This window comes from Haemorhous mexicanus, chromosome 2 (assembly GCF_027477595.1).
Source record: "Haemorhous mexicanus isolate bHaeMex1 chromosome 2, bHaeMex1.pri, whole genome shotgun sequence".
In the NCBI taxonomy this organism is placed as follows: Eukaryota; Metazoa; Chordata; class Aves; order Passeriformes; family Fringillidae; genus Haemorhous; species Haemorhous mexicanus.
In genome coordinates this window covers 117,687,053-117,709,879 of record NC_082342.1, presented here as the reverse complement: position 1 = coordinate 117,709,879, position 22,827 = coordinate 117,687,053, and the positions used below count along the sequence as shown (strand labels likewise).

At 44.1% G+C, this 22,827-nt stretch overlaps 1 protein-coding gene across 1 annotated transcript in view; it reads left to right on the top strand.

The window, feature by feature from the left end:
* The first annotated feature begins 8,592 nt into the window (after window positions 1–8,592).
* The window catches only part of UMODL1 (uromodulin like 1), a 38,675-nt gene continuing 24,440 nt past the window's right edge, over window positions 8,593–22,827 (top strand). Inside the window, exons 1-8 of the mRNA XM_059840328.1 lie at window positions 8,593–8,924; window positions 11,007–11,199; window positions 12,001–12,141; window positions 12,907–13,023; window positions 14,315–14,569; window positions 15,999–16,111; window positions 18,589–18,808; window positions 22,115–22,275. Coding sequence (XP_059696311.1) covers window positions 8,823–8,924; window positions 11,007–11,199; window positions 12,001–12,141; window positions 12,907–13,023; window positions 14,315–14,569; window positions 15,999–16,111; window positions 18,589–18,808; window positions 22,115–22,275 — 1,302 coding nt within the window. The 5' untranslated portion in view covers window positions 8,593–8,822. The remainder of the gene's footprint in view (window positions 8,925–11,006; window positions 11,200–12,000; window positions 12,142–12,906; window positions 13,024–14,314; window positions 14,570–15,998; window positions 16,112–18,588; window positions 18,809–22,114; window positions 22,276–22,827) is intronic.

Sequence of the window (22,827 nt, the reverse complement as noted above, 5' to 3'; positions counted from 1 at the left end):
GGGAAACTTTCTCCATGGATGAGGGTCAAAGTCAGTGCTGCCCTGGGGGTCAGGGCACCCCAGAGCAGACAGAGAAATATTCCCAGTGCCCTTGTTAGGTGCTTCCACAGCACCTAACAAGTTCACTCCTCATCAGAAATGGTTTCAGTCCCATCCCCAGACCAGTGTGAAATGATGCAGTTAATGACCTTGTCACTGACTTTGTTTGTACTCAAAGTCAGTGAACCACTGCAGGTTTCCAGTGGCTGATCAACAAGGTCTGCTACAAATGCAGAGAGGCAGTGCAGGATCTCCAGGAATACCTTTTGTGTCAGATACCTGGAAGTGCTTCCCAGTGATGTATGAGTACCCAGTTTTAGCCTGGGGTGATGTCTGAAGGATGTCTTATTCCAGACATCTACTGTGACTCATCTGCCCATGAGTTCCTCACCCTTTGTTCCCTTTATAGTCAGTGGGGAGTGATGAAGGCTTTGGTAGCAGGAGGCTGGAATGGGCTTTTAAACTACTTGGATGACTCTGCTCTGGAAATGCCTATTGTGCTCTCATGTTAATTTATATTAACATATGTAAATTTCTTTAATATTAACTGGAGTTAAATTGCCCTTTTTCTGCCTCGAACCTGAAGGCACCAAGAATTCTTTGAATTTTCTGCCAATCTTCATCCTTTCATGACCAAAGTGATGCCTATGACAAGCAGTCACTACCAATTCTTTCTTGGGTCTGTTTTTTGAAGCGATGTTCTTCCCAATGTCAGCCTTGCTGGAAAGCATTCATCTCTGTTGGTTCTGTCACTGCTTTCTTATAACTCCATTTTCCACTGGATACTGCAGGGAACTTCTGCTCTGGGGTGATGTTGGAGTTCAGGATGCTGAGAATTTTAGACTTTCTGCACAGACAGACTCTGACTCCCTGGAGAGCACTGCATGACACCTGAGGCCATGGAAGAGGCTTCCAAAACTCATTGATAACACTGGAATTATGGGGGTGTAGTTGGTTAGAAGTATGTTATATCACAGGGTGGAAAACTTAAAGTTTGGGGTTTTAGAATATAGAAATGAATATGAAGCAAGATGGAGGTTTTAGGGTGGAGGCAGGCTGTTCTTTACCTTCTTCCTTCTTCTCCATGGGTTTGGGTGATGTTTTGTAATTGGACAGAAAAGTCTGCATTGCGGGCTTGAGGGATCACTTATTGGGGTAAAAGGGAAAACAATCTAGGTGTAATTTCTTAATTGGATAGTTTAGCCTTAAAAGACCTTGGAACAAGAGATAGTTAACCATTTTGTGCCTTGCTAGGGAAAGGCTGCAGAACTCACAGCTGTGAGGCTGTAGCATAGATAAGAAACAATAAACACCTCAGTGTGAACACAAACTATCATCTCAAGTGCCCTCAATCCTGACCTCGACAGAGGTAGAAAAAGGAAGCCAAAAAGCAGTAGGGTGACACATTAATGCTGATCCTTTTCTTTTCTGTTTCTGTTTCCTAGAAAAAGGCCTCTCTTTGCTAGGGTACCATCTGTGCAACTACACCCTGACCAAAAGTGTGTCTAGAATGGTTGCCTACCAAAAGTCCTATGAGAAGAAGACATCCTGTGGAGGGTGGATCCCGTGGATGGTGTGTCCCCAGACACACCACAGAACAGAGTTTCACAGTGTTGAAGTCCCTGAAACCATCACTCTCACAGATTGCTGTGAAGGGTATGAACAAGTTGGACTCTACTGCTCTCTAGGTAAGTTTTAGTCAGATTAAGAGAGGAAATAAATGCTTCTTATGGAAGAAGATTCACTTCAGCTGAGATGTGTAAAGGCTTAATTCAGTTCTGGGCCATAGGTTCCTATTCACTGAAATAAATGAGTGTAAAATAATGTACAGTAAACTTTGTCCAACATGGCAAGGAGTAGACATAGCAGATTAAAGCTCCTGATTCTTGCTCTTTGCCACCTCCAGTCACAAAATCACTAAACTTCCAGAGAGCCTGAGGAAGGCACCTGCTTGTTAGTCCTCCAGGGCTCATTACCTGGCCAAGAGCAATAATTCACTGTCTGGAGCTGTCTGCTCTGAGCCTGCCTGCATTCACACCAGGAACTTTCTCCTCAAAAGTAATTCAGGATGCACTTGGAATATAATCTCCTTTGATGTGGAGCAGGGTCTGTTCCCAGAATGCAAACCCAATTTTGGTTCCAATTTAAAACCTGTGACCTCAGGGCAACATGATACCAGAAGCTTTCCAACCAAAACCAGACTAGGACCGGTTTTCTGAGGACTTCCTTGGTTACCTGTGACTCTGTGGGAGGTCTGAGAACTGGTGAACTTTTTGGTGGATCTGATCTAACATCTGAGTGTTAATAAGACTCTATTCAGGAAGACTTTATCACCTTTGTCTCAAGATGGAAACTTTTTCCCCTTCCTATATCAGGGTTACCAGTTGTCAACCAGAAATTCCCAGTTTTATCAGAACTTGAGACATAGATGGAGGGGATTCCTTGAGGAAAAGGAACTTTCTTTTTCCATTGGATAAATTTAGATGTTTTTAAGCTGAGCAGGCATCTTGAATTATCTAAACCAGCACTGAACTTTTCTGTCATCCAGAGAAGTTCTGCAGGATGTAGTTTTGTCTCCTGTTTTCAATATGATGTTACATTTTCTCTATTTCCACTTTTCAGTATGGACCTGGGCATTTACATAACCACCCACAGGAACAGCAGATTGAAAGGAGAGGTCCTGTTGCAGCCCTGGCCCTTGTTTTGGGTCATAGGACTTGGGTGACTCAGATCTGTGGGAATGTCCCCAAACCTGCTCCTGCAGAGGATCATGTAACGTGGCATGAGGGGGGTGAGCCATATGTCATGTCATGGGATCTGTCAAGAACAATGTGCTCATCCCACATTTAAGTTGCTTCAGAGCATTGGAAAAAGAACTTCCAAACATTTATTTTCACCCCAGACCTTTTTTCCACAGTCACAGGTAGAATATTGTGTCTAGCAAGATTTTAACAGGATGGGAAGACAAAAATGGTTGATATGTTTTATTTGTTTCTAAAATGATTTGCGAGAGAAGTTAAAACATAATTTATAATTTACTGTATCCTGCTATTGTTTGGCTCCATGGCTGTTGTGCAGTCCCAGCAAAGCAGAATTTGGGCTGCAGGTTATTGTGTGCTCAAGCAGATTTGTCAGACAGGCAAAGGACTTGCTGCTGATCATCTCTATTTTCATGCATCAGTTCCACACTGGGGGAAATCTCCAGTGCATCTAATTATGGTTGAAAAGGTGCTTCAGTGAAGTCTTTTAGATATACAGACATGTGCATACATGTGTGCCTGTAAGTATCAAATGGCAAGCCTGAGAGACAATCAGAGAAAATGGCTTTTTAATTCTGTAGTACAAGGAAAGAGCTGTGCCAGCTAAATGTGGAAAAGTCACCATGGTTGTCACTGTTTGTGCAAGAAATTCAGGTGTTCCTGAACCTCTGAAAGTCAAGACCATCTTCTTGTGTGGGGAAAAAAAGCATCCTGGTAATGCTTGAAATATTTCTTTCCCAGTATAATTCTGTCTCATAAAAGCATCTCTAGGGATATTTTAGGCTTGAGAGCTGTTGATGATTCTGTTTCATCCAACATGAACAAATCTGTAAATCTCTTGTAAAGCTGAGCTGCAGAATTTCCACCCTGCCCTTCCCATGTTGTTGATGGGGACTCTGGGAAAGTTTGTCCATGAAATACTGTGGTCACCCTGACACTTTTTCCTGTAAAACTTAATTTGGGAATATCTAAAACCATTTAAGGATTTGTATGGCTTCTAGGTGATTTCCATGTTTACATTATTCTGGTATCTTTGCTTTTCAGGGCATTAGTCATAAATTCTGTGAATGGTAATGCACTGTCTAGACACAGTCTTAAATAAATGATGAGAAGAGAAACTGGAACTGCAGAAATTACTGCACAGCACACTGCTGAGCTGCTGTTATTTTCTTCTTGACATTATCCATGCCGGCCTGCTCCCCATCCTGCCAGGGGTGGAAAGGTCTCCATGACCTTTCACAGCAGCCTGCTCCTGGCCACTCCTCACCTTCTCTTCCTAGAAGGAAACATTTATCCCTACCTGGGATGTGGCAGGCCCTGCTTTTATTATTTCTTAACTCTAGACTACTGGTCAAGTTGCTCTGGTAGCTCTCACTAGTTGTGTGTCTGTCCATCAGAATAGTGTTACAGTTGCACACACAAATTACTTTGACATTTTAAAATAACAGCTGGAAAGTTAAATACCCAAAAGTTAGGAAGTGCTGGAATGAATTCTTAAGGTAGAATTAAATTTTAAAAAAATTGTTTTCTCTCTTTTTGCCCATGCCTGCAGATCAGTGAACCCTTTTAATTACCTGATCCAGCTCTGCAGTGCCCCAAGGACCACATTTCCCAGTGCTCAGGGATGATGGAGCCCCTCAGAGGAGCTCCCAGGGTGTGCCATCCTGACCTCCACATTCAGTGCTCTGCTCAGCCTCTCACTGAGTAGAGAATTATTTACCACCTCTGAAGGTGAATCCTGGGGGATTCACAGGCAGCAATTTGTCTTCACAAAGGCTGTGGGAAGCGAGGGAGCTTCTGTGTTGTTCACAGATGGGCAACTGAGCTGCAGAGAAACTGAGATCAAACCATTCTGTGTTGGCTTCTGACCTGCTTTCAGACACCTTGGGTGCAGTTTTAATTTTTTCATGGATTTATTCTGATTTTCATGGTCCTTAGGGCTGCTTTTAACAACTTGTATGGTTGGGGCACAGGGCTGCAGATCAAGCTCATGGACCTGTGAAACCCTGAAGGCTGTTTCACTGTACAAAACTTCTCCCAGCATCTTGTCTTTTAGGTAGAGATAGGATCCAGCTCTCCAGGCTTGTTTCCAGCTGCCTGAATGGATGCTATGGTAATTTCTCCTGGTAGCTGGCTTGCTGCCCATTTTCCAGCATAAGATGAAACCAGAGAGCTCCTTATCTGCCATCTAACCCTGCCTGATCCCCAGCTAGGGAGGGAAAGAGTGCATCAGCACGTGATGAAGGCTGGTTTTTAAGCACACATGTACAAAAATACCTTGAAATAAGAAGGCTCAAGACAACTTTAATAGTGAAGTTTCTTGAGAGCACTTGATTTGCAATGTTGAAGTCAGGCTTTAAACAGCGTGCCTGGTATGTACAATTTCTGAAGAAGTCTTTTCAGAAATTTTCAGAAAAACATTTTCAGAAAAACAACTACAAAGTAAAAAAAAAAAAGGCTCATTGTAGGTGTCCAAGCAGCTCCTCAGCAGGGCTGGGACCTTCCAGAGCTGGCATGCAGATGTTCCCATGCTGGCTGTAACCAGAGCAGCAGGAACTGGCCACAGCTGTCCCTGTGCTCGGCTGTCACAGGAAAGCCAGGGGACAGTGGTGTCACATATGGGCAGCACTGCAGCATCAGCCTGGGGTGGGAAGGTGCCAGAATGTCCTGTGGGACTGTACCCAGAAGCAGGTGGCTCTGGCTGCCCTGCAGTTTGTGTCCCTTGTGTGCCCCCAGCAGCTGCAGAAATGGGATTATTGACATCCCTGCCTGTTCTCCTCAGTGTCTGCTGATGGGAATGCTGTCTGGGAATTGCCTTGTCCCTTTCTGAGCCCTCTGAAGCTGTCTGTCTCCACACCCCCTGTGCTGACAAATTGCACAAGTTCCCTCCTCCTTGGGTAAAGAAGTGAGTTCTTTCACCCATTTTATTATTGTGGGCTCTGGTGAAAACCTTCACCCCGCCCCCTGCCTTTGGGACTTTGTAAACCTTGATCACATCCCCCCTTTGCCTTCTCCCCTCCAAGGCAAAAGGAACACTCAGGAAGGGTGTTAAAAATTTGTCAGATGCTGAATCAGCACAAATCCCAGTTAAACCCCTGGAGAGGCAATCAGGATGGGAAACATCCACCTGAGCAAGTAAAGGCAACCACTGCTCAAGGACCCCAAAATCAGGCTTGTATGATGAGAACTGCCAGCCTGCCTTTGGAACAGACTTTCCCAGGGGCTTCCCCTGTAATTCCATAGATTTGTCTCCACCTTCTGATACCTGAGACAAATGCAGGGGGCTGGTCCATGGCTCCACCACACCCTCTGGAAGATGGAAGGAGGGAGGGAAAGGGGGGGTATGGCTAAGCTAATGCTGTCCCTCATCATCAATCTCCTGGGAGATGCCCCATCCTGCAGCCACAGCAGATCCAGCAGCTGTCCAGAGGCAGGCTGGCAAGTGACCTTTGGTTGCTAAGCTGCAGTTCTGCTTCCATACATTTATGTAAATAAGAGAGGAGAAAAGCCTGTACTTCATCCAAACGACACAGAGTTGGCTGGCTTGCTCCTCACTGCTTGCTTGGTAGGTGACTGTCCCCAGCATGATTGAAGGGGAGAGCATAAATTGAATTTCCAAAGGGCATCTGCTACAATTAGGCAGAAATGTGAAGTGAATCCATCTCTGTTTCCGTTGATCTGAAAAAGATGACCTTTTGATTTCAGATAAATGGCTCTGTGGCACCCAGCCAGGATTCAATAGTGTTTTCTGAGATTGCATGGGACTCATTAAACCATTTACACTGCAGTTAAACACACACACGCACAAAAAAGAGACACAAGTAGGGAAAAAAATCCTGCTTTGAACCTCAAACCTGTTTGAACTGCACTTGAATCTCAGAGCTGGAGAATTTCCACACCTAGGTCCAGCTGCCTGGTTTGAACAGGGGCAGCACTGGTGAATAGGGAATTTTCTACCACAAGGAAATCTCTTGGTGCTTGTGTTTGTGCAAAATCCAGGGTGAGAGGCTGCTTAGCTCCCTGCCCAGGAGGCTGAGAAGGAGCAATCACTAGAGGCAGGGAATGTGTGTGGGACTCAGCTAAGGGCAGCTGAGGCTGTTTCACACCTGAAAGTGGCTTTGAAAAGCAAGAGGGATATTTCTAGGAAAAGGATCTGTTTGGGGGAACCACCTGTAGTGCCAGTCCCAGAGAGAGGAGCACCTGGAACGTGTATCTGGCAGCAAGTTATGTAGATTCAGCTTTTATCTTGGTTAATCATTATAATTTCCCTGTCTGGGGGTGTATCACACCAGAAAGTGGCTTTGAAAAGCAAAAGGGATATTTCTAGGAAAAGGACCTGTTTGGGGGAACCACCTGAAGTGCCAGCCCCAGAGAGAGGAGCACCTGGAATGTGCACATGGCAGCAAGTTATGTAGATTCAGTTTAAATCTTGGTTAATCATGACAATTTCCCAGGCTAAGAAGGTTACTTGGCTGAGGCCAAAGGTGCTTGATTCAATATCCCCTCCTGCTTCTCAGAAACCCCACATTTACTCTCATCCAGAGCCTTGGGATAACAGAAATTGCAAACCCACAATCTGACTGTTCAGAACAGATTTATAGTTTGCTGTGGACTTTTCACTTGCTATGGGTTTTATTGCGTCAAATGTGGTTTTCCTGCACCACAACTGTTCCTATTGCAGCAATCAGGTTCATTTTTCTCTTGGCTGACTTCAATTGCTCAGTAAAGGATCAAAAACCTGGAGGTGCAAAACGAATGGAAAAGAGATTTCTTTCAGGTTACTTAGAAAGACCAGAGCTGAGCATTACTTGGAACTGTGTTTGAGAGTGTGGCTAAAGAAGTGACTTTGTAGGGCTTGGAAATATTTTCTCCTTTCCTCCCTAGAAGAGATTTTGTGCTGGCACTGACCCAGAACCACTGTCTGCCCTTGGCTTGGGAATCAGCCACCTCCTGCCTCAGCTGCCCTCTCTGCAGAGCTCTCTGGAGTGGCCAGCTGGAAAAGAATTACTGCAACTAAGGTTAAATTTGTGCCACAAAATGTTAAATGAAAGTTCTCAACTTCTATCTCACACAGTACCTGTTTTCTTTGATCATTATATATTATTTGGATTAGTCACAGCTGATATCAGGCACATTTTCTGTTTCTCAGTGCTTCAGTGTCTCCACATTTAGAAACTTACCTATGAGCCCAACCATCCATAATTATTAATGGAAAGTTAGGAACTCAAAATTTCTGTAACAGAAATGTCATGGACAAGAGAAAGAACTGAGAATATTTACATCCTTGAAATGAAATAATGATATTTTAGGCTGCTGTTTTCTTCCCATGAAAAACTCAGAACAGACACGCTTCTAAAATGAGGAGGAGGTGTTTGGTATAAATTAAATATCACAATTTTATGGAAAAAACTCTCTGTATTTTTGTTCTCAGAAATGTTTTTGTTACTTAGCACTCAATAGATCCAGTGTATTTGCCTCAAGACCTGGTATTTGTCCAGTGAAGGATATGGAAACATTTGATTATCCTTGCACGTTTGATGCTGAATGTCCAGGGCTGAAAAAATGCTGCAGCTCATCCAAAGGAGCAGGCTGTGTGGATCCCATGCCAGAGGGTATGTTACTGATAAATTCAACCCTGCTTCTAATAGAAATATCCTTCATTTTCCCTCCTGAGGGTGGGAGTGGGCAGGAAAACTGTTACCATAGCTCTTCCTAAAACAAATACGGGAATCTGCCTTGGATGGATTCCAGGATTTTCAGCTTCAGCGCTTGCACCCGTGAGCACTGAGTGGAGTGTGGGTGCTGTGGGTCCAGCAAACCTTCCCTGGCTCCTTCTCCTTGGCTGGCTCCTCTGCCTGTGGCATATGGCAAACGAGGCCCTAGCTGGGCTGTTTGGGGGCCCCCCCAACATTTGCCAAGTGAAATCTTGCTTGGTTTCCTCAGAGCCTCCCTGAAGCTCTGTGGCCTTCTGTAGCAGCAGACCTCAGATGACTTGGCTGTTTTATTTCCTACACTGCAGGGAGGATGTTCTGGTACAACGTGACAGTGCTTGTGAAAATGGATTTTAGTGAATTGATCCGAGTGGATTCCCACCTTCTGAATCATTCCCGCCTTTTGCATTCCGTGGTATGTACAAAAACAAACTCTTCCCTCCTTGTGCCCACGATTCTGTTACTCAGGGGTCACTCTTTGCTCCCCCTTGGTTCTGCCAGATTGATTTTTTTTGGCCCTATTTCTGATTATTTCTGTGTTTCTGATTACTGAATGCCAGCTACATCCTTAAGCAATTCAAGTATCATTGATTTATCAATTTCTTTAGCAAATTTTTTAGGTCTCTTCCAAAGGCATTTGGAAGAGACCTGAAATTTAGACATACTGAAATAAAGGGGGTTTTTCTGCTTAAGTAGTGATTGCTCCAGCTTTGTCTCAGTTCAGTTTTGGGCCCATGACAGACTGGGACCAGACTTCAAGACCTTCAAAACATGATGTTTTCTGATATGGAATTTTAAGTTAAGCCTTTCCAAGACAAACCTATCTGCCATAATCTGCTGGCACTGATGGGCAGGAGAATAAAAATGATAACAACAGCATGGGTGTCCTTCTTCCTCCTTTCTGATTTCCCCTTCTTATATCCTAAAAAGCAAGAAAGCCTGGTCCTGTTGTTGTGTAGTAGGGAGTAGGGTCAAGGATCCACCAAGGCTTTTACATCTTGGTCTGAAACAAGCAATGTGAAAGTCAAACACTCAAGAAATGGGGAGCTGAAGTGAAGCTGTTCAATGAGCTGCTCCTCAGAGTGTCCTGCAGTCTGTTCCACTGACTATTAATGCTCAGCCCACCAGCAAATCCCTTCTCTCATTCCTGACTCTCAGTAGGGATGGCTTGGTCTCTCTGGGGTCTCTCTGTGCCTCTTAATCCCACCCCTCATCCTGAGTCTATTGCTTTTCCTCTTTTTCTTTGCATTCCCTTTGCCAGCAGTCCATTTAGCTGTTCAAAGTAAGAAGTGTTGGACAGCTTTATTGCAGGTGAATTGTAGTGGGTAGTGGCCTGTCAAATTTATTGTACTCCATTGAGACTTTGCAAAGCAGGACTTTTCCCACCTCCTCCTGGGTTACTCCTTGTCTTGGTTTGAAAAGACAGGTGTCTGCTAAGGAAGGTAGAAGCCTCCCCTGAAATGTAAAAAAACCCCTCCCTATGAATTATTTTAATTTTGAAATTAAAAGGTTCTTAGGCAAAGCTATGGGAATAGGAATAACAGTTCTTTATTAGGGAAGAAAATAAAATAAAATAAAAATGTAGTAATACAAAACAACACTGACAGAGTCAGAATAGGAGCTGACCCTCTGTGGCTCAGGGTGGTGGCACAGTCCCATCCCAGGGGGGCTCAGGGTGATGGCACAGTCCCATCCCAGGGGGGCTCAGGGTGGTGGCACAGTCCCATCCCAGGGGGGCTCAGGGAGGTGGCACAGTCCCATCCCAGGGGGGCTCAGGGTGGTGGCACAGTCCCATCCCAGGGGGGCTCAGGGTGGTGGCACAGTCCCATCCCAGGGGGGCTCAGCCCTCCTGCAGTGCCAGCTGTGGTTCTGCTGGAGCAGGGATCCTGCACAAGGGGGGAGTTTTCCTCTGGAGCTCCAGGGCTGCTGGAGATGGGCCTGCTCTCCCTCTGGGAATGCAGGGCAGCAGAAAGCTGCCCCTCTGGGAATGCAGTGGGCAAAGGCTGCTGGGCTGTTCCCAGCTCAGATTGGATCCAGGTAGGAATGCTTGGCTCCTCCCCTGGGCGGAGCATCTCCCCATGGGATGGTGGAATTTGATCAGCCCTGCAGGGACACTCAGTGGCCATGGACAGCAGAGATCTCCTGGAGGGAGGATGGGCTGTGGGAGAGATAAAGAACAAACTGCCCCATGGACAGCAGAGAACTGCCCCAGCTCTGACAGATGGGAAGTAGAATACACACATCTTACAGCCCAGGACACTCCTTCTGCCGAAGCATTTTGAGATCAGCTCCACACCTCCCTGGGCTTGGCATTTCAGTAACATAAATCTGCTGTGAAATGTGAAAACAAGAACTCACCTTGCATAAATACAGGCCTAAACCACTTTGCCCTGGTTTCTGAATTTCTTCCTACACTCAGATTATGATAATAACCACTGCATAATTCATGTGCTGGGAAATGACCAAGGTCTCCAGTGTTTGCTGCCCTGTTTTCCAGATCACTGGTGCATTGCAGCCCTTGAATGCCTCTGTGCACCACATCCAGAGTAACCATGGGGACATCTACGCTGGGACAGTGGCCTCCCAGCTTCTCCTGGGCATGCAGCATCCAGCTCCTCTGGCAGAGGTTTCCTCCTCCCTGAAGGCCATGGTGAAGTGTGTGTATGAAGTGATTGACACACAAGTGCAAGGTCACTGACTGTAATCCTGTCACATTTTAAGGGGTTTGTCCCTCTTCACTTGGGATCTCATTTCTATAACCATTAATTTGCTTTCAAAGGTAGCAAGAGGATCTTGCAAACTTTGGAAACACAGCCCCGACCTTTCTGTTATAGGATGGAGAATTAATGATTGTTTTGGAGTGAATATTTTGGAAGGGAATGCCTCTGAAACCTCAAATTTATTTTATCCCAGTAACATTGTTCTTCAGATGAAAAAGCAAATATGTGCATATTTGTAGCACAATCATTAGTTGTATTAAGCAGGCTCTTTAAAAACCTGTTTTCTTGGGAAGCAAATATATTACTTCCAGTAGCCTGTATGAAAAAAGTAATATTTGTAGTCTGTTAATTACTATAGCATATTACTACATACTTTTTGAATGTTACATAAACATTTCAATACATTAATTTTAAATTATGTCAGGCTACTTATTGCTCTGCAATTGTCTGAACATTTTCACTCCCAAAATGCATTCTTCTTATTCTGGGCTTGCTCAGTCCAGCTTTCAGTGAAATCACTGGGTAGTCCTTCCTCCTGTCCTGACATCTCAGGTTTGGATGGCATCCTGCAAGTGTAAGCAGGACCTGCCTCTAATTGTCCTCTAATTCCAAAGAATTGGGGTAAAAAGTGATAGGGTGGTAACATCCAGAGTGGCTGTAACAGCATTACTGCAGATTTTCATTGAATTTATCATAGCCAGAGCCTGGTTTACACACAGTGCAGATCAATCTTGATGCTGCTCTTGATGCAAGGTGTGTTGTTCTTCCTAGATGTCAATGAATGCTCCTATGCTGAATTCAATGCTTGCCCTGAGAAAAGCAGCTGTGTAAACCTGGAGGGTTATTACAGCTGCCAGCCCCAGCATGAACATGCCACTGTCATCCCTCACTGGCTGAGTCCAAGGAAGGAAGGTAAGAAATGCAGGTCTCACCCTGGGAAGTGCTAAGGATGTTCCTGCAGGACTTTGTGCTCCTTTGCAAGAGTCACCTGCAGGAATTTCTGGTGCGTGAGTGCCCCTTCTCTTCCTGTTGGGAGAAAATGCCACATAAACCTGTTACCTATTTCTGATGGAAATGCAGAGTATTTATTTCACAGTCCCTTGTGTTTCTTCTATTTCACCCTCAGCTGTCCTCACTCCTCTGCCAAAACCTGAAACTTCAGACCCTGCTTCTCAGAGCAAGTCACTTGTTGTCAGTGCACCTCCCCAGCCTCTTGAAAACAATTAAAGGCATTATTTCTATTTCCTTTGTTCCTGTTTTGACTGCAGCCCAGACTCAGTGCTTGTATGATCCCACCCGGAGCTCCTGCACTGCTGCTGAGCTCTCTGCTGCAAGCAACTGGAGTTTGGCACTGGCTGAAATAATTCCTTGTGGTACCAGTTCAGCAAAATATACTTACAGCCCCCAGACATCAATGGGCCTGCTAATAGGCTTTAAGATAATGAGATGAATAACTGCTTGCAGATTCAATGCTTTAATTAGAAAACAATTTTACAATCCCTTAATCTCAAAAATGAAGATAATGTATTACTTTATGCTTTTGTGACATGGTAACACTTTTATTTTTTTATTTATACGATTTCTATTGCTGCTTTTCATGTAGAAAACCTGAATGGTATTATTTTGGATTTGTTTTCTTAGACATACTCTCACTCTGATAATATGATTTTCCCCTAGGCATTGCAGCATCTACTCCAAGTTCAGTAAATGCTGTTAACACTGGCAGTAGCTCTGCTTCTCTAAGGAAATCAAGTCTCTTGTCCATAACCAACCAATCTACAGATGCTGGGTGCTGTAAGTAACCTTGGATTTTAATAAATGTTTTCTTGATTTGTGATGGGAACAAACCTCAGTAGATTTGTGTTTATATGGGTGATCCAGCCCTTTCAGGCAAGAGTTATTACAATCCTTTTAACAACATCCCGTTCTTCTGTGGGAGGAAACAGATTTAAGTTGTTCTTTGAGAGTTCAGAGAGACAGGCTGGGTATTCTTGATCTTCATCCACAACTTGTGATCGAAGTGAAGCCAGAGGAATTAAACTGTGGCCCCTCGAGCACAGGGGGGAGTGGCTTTGGGGTGTTTGGCAGCCACCTGGCTCAGAGTGCTGGGAAAAATTGTGTTCTATTGATGAATACAATTTATGAATTTATGAAAACAACCTTTTCTCCTTAGTCTAACCATTAGCATGAAAGACCTGAAGCTGTGGCAGCAGCATGCCGTGGTCTCTGGGTTAGTGTGGGGTGTGATACTCATCTCTCCTGGCCCCAGCTCTCTCCAGCAGAGATGTCTTGTCTGAGCTGTCTCTCTCGAGCCAGACAGACTGGCTCTGCTGCAGGGCAACTCATCCTACCCAGCTTAAACACCTCCTCCTGCCAGGACTGGAATCATCTCTGAAGGGCCCTGTCTTTTCCCACTGACATGACAATGATTGCGCTGCACTAGAGTGGGATGACAGGTGAAGTGCTGCACACCACTCTCCCCCAGCCTCTTTTAGCTGGGCTCTGGGGGATTTGCCAGGATAAATCCAGGCAACCTTTGCCTGAATGGGGGCATTTTGATGATTAAAGTGACAGAAGGCAAAGCAGGTGTCAACACGTGTAGAGTGCCCAGAGTCACTCTTCCAAACTCATTGCTGTTGCTTGCACCTGTAGCTCACTGGCTGATTATCTCCATGGCTGGAGATTTGGAGGAGATTAGGTTGTCCAGAGAAATTGGGGCTGCCTCATCCCTGGAGGTGTTCAGGGCCAGGTTGGATGGGGCTCTGAGCAGCCTGGTCTAGTGGAAGGTGTCCCTGCCCATGGCAGGGGGTGGAACTGGATGATCTTTAAGGTTCTTTCCAGTCCAATCTATTCTGTGATTCTATGATTCAACAGAAATGCATATAGTAACAGGAAATAAAAAGGTTAAACACTAAATCTGTCACTCTAGTGGGATGGTTCATGGATGAGGAGATCTGCTGGTGTGAGAAGGGCAGATTCTGTCCTGACCCTATTGACTGTCAAAGTGCTTGTCTGTAGTGGATTTCAAACAGCACAAGGTTTTAAAAGTGAAATGTTGTTTTTTCTGTGCCAACTCCTGCAACAGATCCCTCTGCAGTTACAAACCATCAAATCCTCAGCGTTACCAGCAACAGCTTTGAAATGTCCTGGCTTGTCAGCTCCACTCTGAACCACACTTTCCAAGTCCGGGTGGCCAAGGGCAATGAAACTGTGCAAAACCTGAAGACAGAGGAAATGCAGGTGGATGTGTCTCACCTGGAAGCAGGTGTGATGTATTCAGTAGAGATCAGCTATGAAACTTGTGGAAAAACCATTATCTCCCATCAAAATGTTAAAACAGGTAAAGAAACACTTTAAAATACATATATATAATATAGTATGGCTCTGTCTTCTTCCTTCTCCTCCTTCCATCCCCACTCACTTGCAGTTCAGCAATGATCCTTTGGTCCTCACTGAACAACTTTTCCATCACTTTTTATCTCATCTACTCCAGCATTTATCCAATCCAGAATATCAGGCAGCAGAACTTTGGCCTTAGTTGACAAAGCAGTGCTGGAGCTGATTAGACTATTACAGATATCAGGCTAAGCTTTAATTCTTTTTTTTTAAATTTACTTCTTTGGTGCCTGGCACTGCTTTCTGCTGCCATTCATCTCCAAGCAGGCCTCATTTTTCCCTGGTTGATGGCTGTGCCAGAGGGAAATCCAGGCAACAGGTTTGTCAAGGGCTCAGCTGAGCTAACAAGAGCGCCCAGAGGAAGGGCAGATTCTGCTGAATTAAGGATTAAAGAGAATTACAAGCTCTGAGTAAGAAAGCTGCAGACTACCTGCCCAGTTCTGTTCAATTAACTGGTGGTGGGAGCTTCCTGAGGCCCTAGTGTGTTGATCAAACATAATTTTGCTTTTTCTCTAGTCTTAAATTATTTCCTAAGCCTCCATGCAAATAAAGAAATAAATCTCCCCCCCTTTTTTCAAAGAGCAGGCAGTGAACTCTTTATTACTGACCACAGTGGGAATGCTGCTGTTCATGTTTATCCCTAAGAACCTTCCCTTTGATGAGATGAGGGATGAGTTTGGGTCAGAAGGAAATTACTCTCTTTGTGGAGGGAAAGTAGGAGGTCTAGTTGTTATGAAAACAGAGGGCTGAACTTCAGAGTATGAAGTTGGATCCTTTGAGAAAAAGAAAATTTTTCCAAGGATCAGTCCAAGGAGTAACAGCCTGGGAGTGTTTATACAGTACAAAGCAGTTAGAGATTCCTTGGCTCTTGGTTTTGGCTCCTGTGCTCTGTACTGTATCTGTCAGGGCTCACCACACACACAAGGGACATGCACAGCTTTTGGTTGTATTTTCAGTTTAAGAATATCTTTACTATCCCCACTATCAAGATCAGGAAAATAAATAAATAAAAACTGTGACTGGTGGGCCAGAGATGAGCCCACAGGCAATTCAACCCTGGGTGCAACTTCAGGGCAGGAGTTATGTAGGGCCAGGCCAGGTATGTGTAAACCCACACATAAAGTATGTGTACACCCACTTCTCATGCAGTTGCAATTAGGCACCAAAATATCTCTTTAGATCTGATGTAAGTGCATCTTCTCAATGTATCAGAAGCTTGTAGGAGCCTATATGCCTTAATTTTTTTATTTAATACCAAAATCTCTCAATCCTGTCCTCCTTTCTTTCATCAGCTGAGATTTTCGTCTAGGTATATAAATTTTAACTGAATCCTTTCTTTCTTTGGCAGTGTGTTTTAATGTTGTATTTTACAGAGGCCAAGATATTTGATGTTACTATGAGGATTCTCAACTACAACTTCACTGATGATTTCCATAATTCCAGCAGCTCAGCATATGAGGAATTTTCAAGGCTGTTGCTTACAGAGGTAAGATTACTATATATCTAGGTAATATATATTTTTTTTCAACATAAAATTTATTTAATCTAAGAGAGGATATTATGCCTGGATGAAATATTCCTTCAAAAATCAGCATACTATTTCCTGTGACCTTTCTTTATAATTACAACAAAATTCAACTGACTAGACAGATCAAGCCCTTGGCCTTGTTAGCAATGAAGCCAGTGAGAATTTTCCCCTGCAGAAGAGTGAAGGAATTACAAATGCAGGCGTGCAACAGGGGCTCCTTTCCTTTAATTTGGCAATAAACTCACAGTAAATTAACTTGAGGCTTTTAAATGGATTATTGAAATGGCATTCCTGGCATTCATTTCAGCACAGTCTGCTCAATAAATGTCTTCCTCCTCTCAAATAAATAGTTCACTCCCTGCTGTCTTTCTTCTTTCCAGAAAAGTATCTGGATCAGGCTTTCCTCTCCTTGCCTGCACACATGTGGTCACTGTCCACAGTCAGGTGTGATCAGCCAGAAACAAAACCTGAGTCATGAAGTCTGGTGGCAGCTCTAAGCTTCCCAAAAAAGGGAGAGGTTTCAGATGGAGCAATCTCCTACAATTTTGCTGCACAGAACAGGGCCCATACAGAGGAATTGGGATCTCCACCCAACACAAGGCTTCCCCAAAACAAAGGGTGACTTGTAATCATGTGTGAACTTAAACACAAGAGAAAAACCCAAAACAATAAGGGAGCTGTACATTCAAGGGCAGCAGAGAAGAGGCATTTGCCCAAAAGAAACTGCAAGTTGAACATCCTCACATGGTTTTATTTCCCACAGTTGCAAATTGTTCACTTTTGTTGTGTAGGAAGATTTTGGTGAGTGAGTCCTCTCTGAGATTAATGCAGACCTGATTGGCTTCATCAAGTTGGGAAGAAAAAGGAGCATTTGCTCATCTGTGTTGCTTCTGCCTCCTTGGGTGTTTGTGAGCACTCTCATTTCTTCTCTCCTCATTTTCTTGCCTCTCTACCCTGATGTGAGCTTAGACCAGCTACACAGGTTGTTTCTAGGGATCTTCCTGAGCAAGCTCTGACTGAATGGGCACAAAGCTGTGCTGATTTATGGCTCTGAATTCCTGCTCAAAGGCACACTTTGAGGTGTATGCAGCAACAAAAGGCTCAAGCAAAGAGCTGCCTTCTAGATATGTAAGGTGAAACTGCCAGCTCCTGCACAGTTCAAATACTGACAGCAGTGGGCCAGCTTCAATGTTCAGAGTAATGCCATTTGTTCAGCTGGTTTGGTAATTAAACATGATGTAATTGTGATGCTCCCTTGAAGCTGAGCTGTCTCAAACACGTTTTTTTAAGTTATCCACCCCCATTTTTCCTGGTCTCTCATCCTGAGGTTTCTTTGTTATTGGACTCAGCTGCAGGCTGAACTTGAACTGGCGAGTTTCAAATGCTCCCTGGGAATGAAAGCCATGGCCACACTTGTAAATGAAATAAAATGTATGTGTGACATACAGAGATAACATCAAGGCTCTGCTGCACACATGTACCAGGACAGTTCAGCTCTGCTGCAAGCAAACAGGGCCAGGGGGAATTCTGCTCCCTTGAGCCAAAATTTGGAACTTTGTTTGTAAGACCAGTGGTCAGATGGATACAGTTTTCACAGGTATCACAGAATTATATAATCACAGAATGGTTTGGCTTGGAAGTGGCCTTGAAGATCATCCAGTCCTAAACCTCTGCCATGGGCAGGGACACCTTCCACTAGACCACGCTGTTCAGAATCCTGTCCAACCTGGACTTGGACACTTCCAGTGGTGGGGCATCCATGGCTTCTCTGGGTAACCTGTGCCAGGACTTCACTGCCCTCACAGTAAATAAGTTTTTCCTAATATCTAATCTCACCCTTCCCTCTGTCAGTTTGAAGTCATTCCCCCTTGTCCTGTCACTTCAGGCCCTTGTAAATAGTCTTGCCTCATCTTTCCAGTAAGTTCTCTTCAAATACTGGAAGGTCACAATTAAGTCTCCCCAGAGCCTTCTGTTTTGCAGGCTGAACAATCCCAATTCTCTCAGCATTTCCTGACAGCAGAGCTGCTCTGATCCTGCTGCCTCCTCTGGACTGGCTCCAGCAGCTCCTTGTCCTTCCTGTGCTGGGCTCCAGGGCTGGATGCAGCTCTGCAGGTGGGGTCTCACCTGAAAGGGGCAGAGGGGCAGAATTCCCCCCTCTCCTCCTGATTTTGATGAAGCCCAGCACACTGAGGGTTTCTGGGTCCCAGTGCACACAGCCAGGGAATGCCCAGCCCCTCATCCACCAGCACACCCAAGTCCTTCTCAGCAAGGTTGCACCAACACTACTTTGTGTCACAATAATATCTGAAGAATAAGATTTCTGAAACACTTTGGAACTTTTCTTTTTCCACCCTCTTCTATGTTGTGCTTACATAAATATTTAAAGAGGTACCTGTCGGCTCCCTAATTGTCAATGCTTCTCTCCCTTTTCTCAGCTTGAAAATTCATTCCCACCCAACATTTCTGCCTTGTACAAATCTGGGAAGCTGAAAGTGCAGATTGAATCCCTGGGAGCAGGAAGCATCATTGTGAGGCTCAGAATCACCGTGCAGGATCCCGAGTTTCCAGTGGATGCCTCCACATTTGCCCCAGTGCTTTCCTACCTGCACAATGGCTCTGTGCTAGAGGTGGATCAGCAAAACACTGCAGTAGAAGGTAAATTTTGTTATTTTTTTTCAAAGAAGAAAGCAGCTTTTTTGTTTTGATCACATGCAGTATCACCAATATTCTTCACAAAATAGAAAAACAAAGTATGTGGTTTGTTGAAGAGAAAACCATGATGTGAGAATTCTTCCAGGGCTTTTATCCATAAGCCCAGTAGGGACAAACAGAGGAGCACTGACTGTCCCCAGGTACCTGTAGGCATTGCTTCTCCTCACTGTGGTTAACCCAAGTGGAGCCCTTGGTTTTCCTATTCATTTTCCTCCCTCTCCTCTCTGTCCCCAGCTGGAAGTTTGCCATATCTTTCTCAAGCTAAAAGGCAGACAGGATTACTGTGGAATATCTGTAGCCTTTAAATCCATACACCCTCTAGACAGTTTTGTGCTCCAAGATTGGGGGACTGTAATTGGGCCAAGGTTTAAGAAATCTAACATCTTCACTCTAGAAACCCAGCCAGAGGAATTCCCAAATGTCCTTACTGTGAACAGGACTGAAGAAACATGCCTGGAATTTATGTTAAGCTAGGCCTTTGTTTGATCTTCAGTAATCACCACTTCTATCTTCAAAGGACTGAGTTCTGTCCTCAGGTTTCCCAGCTGGCAGAGACAGAAAGTTGCCAAAGCCAACAGAATTCTTCTCTCTTGGCATGTTGAGTCTTTTCTGAGCAGGAAAAACTCCCTTTGGAGTTGCAGAGCACATGCAGGTTAAAGAGAACAGGACAGGAAAAAAACAGGAGACAAATTGCACTTGAAGCCTACCAGTATCACAGTGGCAGCTGAATTGCAAGAGGCTGATGTGTGCCAAAAATACTTTGTAAATGTTATTGATCCTGGGACCAAAAGGCTAAGGAAGAAGAAGATGATGGCTCTGGACTGTCACTTTAGCTGCAGAAAACCAGGTGGCTTCCAGTAGCACCACATCCAGGGGTACAGCCAACACCTCCACTCCTCCTTAATGGCTGAGAAAAGGGGTTTATTTCTTAGCTCTACCCAAAGAAGAGTTTCTTAAACATGAGTTTCCTAAGTGGAAAATAAGGAGTGAAACACAGAAAGGAAGGATTTGTATAATGGGTTGTTTTCCTTCCTGACCCTGGAGAGCCCCAGGACATGACCTTTGGCAATAAGCTCACCCAAATCCTGTCCCCTGGATCCTCCCTGCAGCCTGGCCACCACCAGGCTGTGTTTGGTTTAGTGACAGTCCATTCAATTGTGAAAAGCAGGGATGAGCAGTCAGAAGGGACAGCACAACTGAAGGGAGCAGACCAGATCTCTTTGAAGATGCATCAATTATTAAGTTTATTGCCATGATGGATAAAGACAATCAAATCTGTTTTGTGGGGCATGGTGAGAGAGGAGAAAGGGATGTGTGCTGAGTCAGGCCCAAGATCCTTCTAGCACAATGTCCCATCCAGGAGCCAATTCCTGGAGAAGCCATGACCTCCCACAAATAATTCTTTAGCCAACAACTGTTTTCATCTCCTGGACTCCCTGAACCCAGAGGGATTTCTATGAATCTCCCCCATCAAATCAGAAAAATCTTTAGCATCTGCAACATCATTTGTGAAGGAAATTTCACAGATTTTTACCCTTTGCATGTACCCCTTACAGGTGTATAATAGATAATCAGAGTGAACACAAAGGTGGCTTTTTAGTAATTTTTGGACTAGGACTGTTGGTTGAGGTGTGTGTGGGAAGTGCCAAATGTGAAGGGCCAGAGAGGTGCCAAGAGTGCAGAAAGAGAGCTCAGAGCAGATTTTGGCTGGGATATGATGGTTTGGAGAGGAAAAGAGTGCAGTGTGTGTGGGTGGATGTGCACAAGTGATGCACCAGTCAGTACCACGGTTTTGACCCGATGCATGATTGAATGTGGCCATCAGAGGTGAAGGAATTTGCTTAAAAAGCTGTGCTAAGTGAGGAGAAAGGAAACCCTCAGAGACAATGGAGGCAGTGAATGTGAGTGATTTGGCAATTAGCATCTCTCAGATGGTGTTGGAAGCCACCAAGGGTCACAATTATTTCATAGCACAGTTAGGAATTAATTAGATTTCATCTCTGGTGTTCAGTCAATCCTGCACACTTCTGCATTCCCTCTAAGTGGCTTAGGCTGGAACATAATAGGCAACTGCTGGCCATAGGCCTGTGAAATTGTCTAATGGAGACTATCATGGACACAGCAATTACTCAGTGACAAAAAAAGTTAAAAGAATTTAAATACCAGCTAGGAGGAAGGAAAAGCAAGCAGAAAGATGAGTGTGTGTATGGGCATGCTCATGGAATGGGACAGTCCTTTGTTTCAGAGAAATAATCACCATCATTAATTTGCAAGTTTACAGAACAAGCACTTATGTTAATTTGTTATTCAGAACAATTTTCTAGCCTCTGATCAGAATTATTTGTCCCAAGACACAGTTTTTGCTGCTCTCCCTCTTTCAGGGCCCTGAGGCAGCAAAGGTGAGTGCAGGAGGCTGTCACACAGGGAGGGCTCACCTGGGATTCACTGGAATTACTCCTGTCCAAAGGACTAAATCAGCCCTTGCAGATTTGCTAGAGCAGGGTGTGAATAGCAGCACAAGACTCCAGATATAAATCCCTTAAAAGAGAAGAGAGTCAGCAATAAAATGGGTCTATAACTGCATGAAAAGGCCCCTCTAACTGATTCAGAGCAGCTGAAATCAGACACAAGGAACACCCTTAGAGCATCTTCATGCATTGATGAATCAGGATGTCTTTTCTGACACTACCAGGAAGAGGGTCACAGTTTTACAGCATTACTTTTGAGAAGAAAAATTGTATAAAAAGAGATTTTGCCCTTAGCACTTCCTCTGTTAAGAACAGAACAGTGCTTCCCCTGGGAGTCACTAGCATTTACTTTTTATGTGAAGCAGAAGATTATTTGGATTAAGTCTCTCTTTAATGTTGTCTCTACTGGTAACTAGTGGTAACAGATCTATTCATTACCTGATGTATCTGGAGGTGCTGTACACAGAACTTGGTATAGTGAGTGATTTTGATATAATTGTAGTACAAACCTACAGCATTTTTTTTTCACTTTAAATGTGTTTACGTCTAAAAACAATGATTTTAAAAGTTTTTACTCAGAGAAAATACTTTCCAGAGTACAAGAACAAGAGAATAACAAAACAGTTAGTGTTCTGCATCACTCAAAGCTTGGCTGACAGGTAAATGATGAAAATAGAAGACCATAAAAGTATATTAAAAAAGGACTACTTAATTATTATTTCTAGCCTAATGCAGCCAGCAGGGAGGCTCTCTGACCCTTGCTCTTGTTTTGGTCCCACAGACTGGGATGAGTGTGCTTCCCAAGCTGAGAATGACTGCTCAGTGTTTGCAGAGTGCATCAATTTGATGGGCTCCTACATGTGCAGGTGCAAGACAACCATGGATACCAATCCATCCCGACCTGGAAGAAACTGTGAAGGTGAGAAAAAGGCTGGCATGAAGGTTTTTTTTTTTTTGCCATGAAGCATTGGAATAAATTGTGGAATTTACATCTGCTTATAGAGTATCTGTTTATATAATTGCACCTTTGCCGTCTGTGGCTGGAGGGGTATATATGACCTGTCTCTAACTATATATTTATATATATATATAAATATATGTATATATATATATATATAGATAGATAAAAAAATAAAAATAGAAATAAATAAATAAATTCAGGTGAAATGTCTCTGAGATCCTCCTTGATAAGCCTGATAACAGCAAGGAGTACTTTTCCCTCTTTTCTCTTTTGCTATGTCTATGGCTAATATCCTCCCACCAAATTGATCCACAGCCTTGCCAACCAGAATAGGAGAACCAGGAAATAAATCTGCTTCTTTGTGTCAGCCCAAACCATATTCAACCCCACAAAAATCACGTGTTCTGCACTGTGCTCATGACCATCCAAGACCTGGTTTTGTAATGCTGCCATGGGTGGTTGAACGCCCTCAGTGCCATTTTCAGGCCAGGCCCTGGTGCCTCCTCCTCCAGTTTCAGGCCCCATTTCAGGGT